We start from the raw sequence: 2385 nt of genomic DNA, 5'->3' as shown, positions 1-2385 counted from the left end.
TTCAATGTCTATAAAACTTCTCCCACGCGCGCACGCACGCACGCACGCACACAGACAAAGAAGTCAAACGAGCAGAAAATTAGGAAATTTATCAGAGATTATTCGTTCTTCAACAAGCACGTTAAATATGCACACAGGCCTTCGCCACGAATTAGCGAACATTCCCGTGTTGCTCACAAGGTGTTGAAAGAGCCCCCTGTACGATGCAGAAGAACGGACAAAAAACAAAAAAATTAACCATATTTAAAGGCTTTGCCATGGTTTTCTGATTATTTAATATTACAGCAGTGTGTTGGAATTGCACGTGAATGATGCGGAAAAACTTGTGTTGCTGTCTTCTGGAGGTGTGCGACTCCAAGGCCCGCATAATCTACATAGACCCAGCATGCCTGGTGGGGCCCATGACAGCTGTCTGGAAGCGGTCATCCCTTCGAAGGGCAATGGAAAGCGGCCTCCTTCAGCCTAGTGAATTCCCGCTGAGTAGGAAAATAAGGTAACGTTTCGCAACTGAACATGACAGTGGGGTGAATGGTGAGGCCGTGGCACTGTTTGTCATTTGGGTCTTCGGTCTTATGCAATAATTACCAAATCAACCAACAAGGATGTATGTGGACAAATAGTGACCAAACTGTACCTTACACATCTGTACGACTCTTCATATTTCTAATTATCGAAGTAAATGACCTATTGCCCAAAACAATGCCATTCATTGTTTTCCAAATTTTTACAAGGCAAACTGAAAAAAAAAATTTTATCTTGTAAAATGGGAGATAAACAGGCAAAACATAACATTCCAAGTGGCTGTGTAGATAACATAATTTTGTCGAAAAGGTTGGAAATTTATTATCTGCTAGGAGTCTTTCAGAAATCAACGCGGTCAGCTCCCATATGCCCGGTGAGAAGAACATTCACGATGTTATATGCCATAAAATTGAGGTAAAGAGTTTCCTTAACATTGCAAAATAATATTTGTCCCATAAATGGATTGCTCCAGTTTACGCAAGCGTTAGCATGGTTCATGTATGGTTCAGGTTGATGGAGGTATCTGGATCTGCGGGCGAAGAAGGAAACATTGTGAAGATTGGTCTGTTCCTCATCCCTGCCTGCAAGATGTGTGTTCTCTCGAGAATATATGTCAGGGGTAACCAGAGTGACATGGGGTTAGAGCCGCAGACAAAACAGCAAAAGTTCAAAGAGCCGCAGGAAAAGAAAAAAAGGGAGGGGAGGCCACTTAAAAAAAAACGATATGGAGGGAGCACTGCTTTCCAAAGGGGAGAAGTATAATTGTTGACTACAACAAATAACAACAACCAGCAGAAAGTTACTTTAACCGCTCAGCAGAAAGGAATGCTTCGGCTGGTTCGCTAGCCAGCCACTGCCCCTGACGCCCGTTATGGGTATAGGCTTCGAAATTCTTTCTGGAATAATAAGGCAAAAAGTGTCACTGGACATATCAACGTGTCAAAGAGCACTCCGGCTGTATATACGTGGTGTAGTACAAGGCTGTCAAGTCTGTGAGCTCTTTCTTAAATTCTAAAACTATATTCGTCTTTGGAACACAGGAGTGGAAGGGGGCACGCTCACCCGAAAGCCGAGAGCCGCACTTGAACCCGCGATGAGCCGCAGTTTGGCCACGTCTGATATATGCACTTTGGAGTGGTGGCCAAGGTTCATCTGACCACGCTTCATTTATTTTGGTGTCTGATGTCATGCGTGCTTGTTGTGCATGCAGGAGACAGTGGCTATGGCCTTGCCCCATGGCTGATTACGCCAGTCTCCGGCACGCTCCAGCCGAACTCTCGGGAAGCGAGACTCAATGGGGCCCACTCCTCCGTGCGGTCTGCGGTGGAGCGCTGCATCGGCCTGTTGAAGAACAGGTTCCGTTCCCTCTACAAGCACCGGACCCTGTACCGCCCACCGCAGACCGCTGCCACCATCATTGCAGCCTGTGCAATTCTGCACAACGTTTGCATTGCTGCTGGGGAGTTGGAACCTGAAGCCGAAGAAGGAGACGACGTAAAGGGCGAGTCAAACAACGGTGGGCCTGAGCCACAAGAACCGCCTCCTTGGTTGCCACGGGTAAAACACGAAGTGTTCTCAGGACACTGTAGCCTCTAGCACAGCTTGTTTGGTCACCATTCCACAAGCAACAACATGCCTTTCTGGTGGTAGCACTGTGGGCAGTATGAGCTGAAACATCCGACCTGGGATTTTCTGCGTATGCACTCCCGACAAGCTCTATTATCTCCAGTTTTGTCAAATAGTTTGAAGTGTAAGACCTCCACTTTGCATTCAATTCCTGGTTTGCACCATAGCTCTGTCAAAAACAGGCAGGCATGCCAAAGAAGTGTGAAGGACTGTGTCAGCTGATATTGTCTGTCGCAG

The 2385-nt window shown here is 46.7% G+C and overlaps 1 protein-coding gene across 1 annotated transcript; it reads left to right on the top strand.

The window, feature by feature from the left end:
- The first annotated feature begins 311 nt into the window (after positions 1-311).
- On the top strand, positions 312-2118 carry LOC115309885. The gene is made up of 2 exons (XM_029968127.2): positions 312-480; positions 1733-2118. Exons 1-2 carry the CDS (start codon positions 312-314, stop codon positions 2116-2118), a joined length of 555 nt encoding a protein of 184 aa, XP_029823987.2.
- The last annotated feature ends 267 nt before the right edge of the window (positions 2119-2385 follow it).

The sequence above is a fragment of the Ixodes scapularis genome, unplaced genomic scaffold, assembly GCF_016920785.2.
Source record: "Ixodes scapularis isolate PalLabHiFi unplaced genomic scaffold, ASM1692078v2 PGA_scaffold8__174_contigs__length_109621045, whole genome shotgun sequence".
In the NCBI taxonomy this organism is placed as follows: domain Eukaryota; kingdom Metazoa; phylum Arthropoda; class Arachnida; order Ixodida; family Ixodidae; genus Ixodes; species Ixodes scapularis.
Note: the sequence above shows the minus strand (reverse complement) of the source record. Positions and strands in the feature narration are given on the sequence as shown.

Excerpts from the sequence above, each read along its gene's own strand:
- LOC115309885 (XM_029968127.2), top strand. The coding sequence starts at position 312 with ATGCGGAAAAACTTGTGTTGCTGTCTTCTGGAGGTGTGCGACTCCAAG. Across the intron at positions 481-1,732 it reads GCCTAGTGAATTCCCGCTGA|GAGACAGTGGCTATGGCCTT; the intron begins GTAGGAAAATAA and ends TTGTGCATGCAG.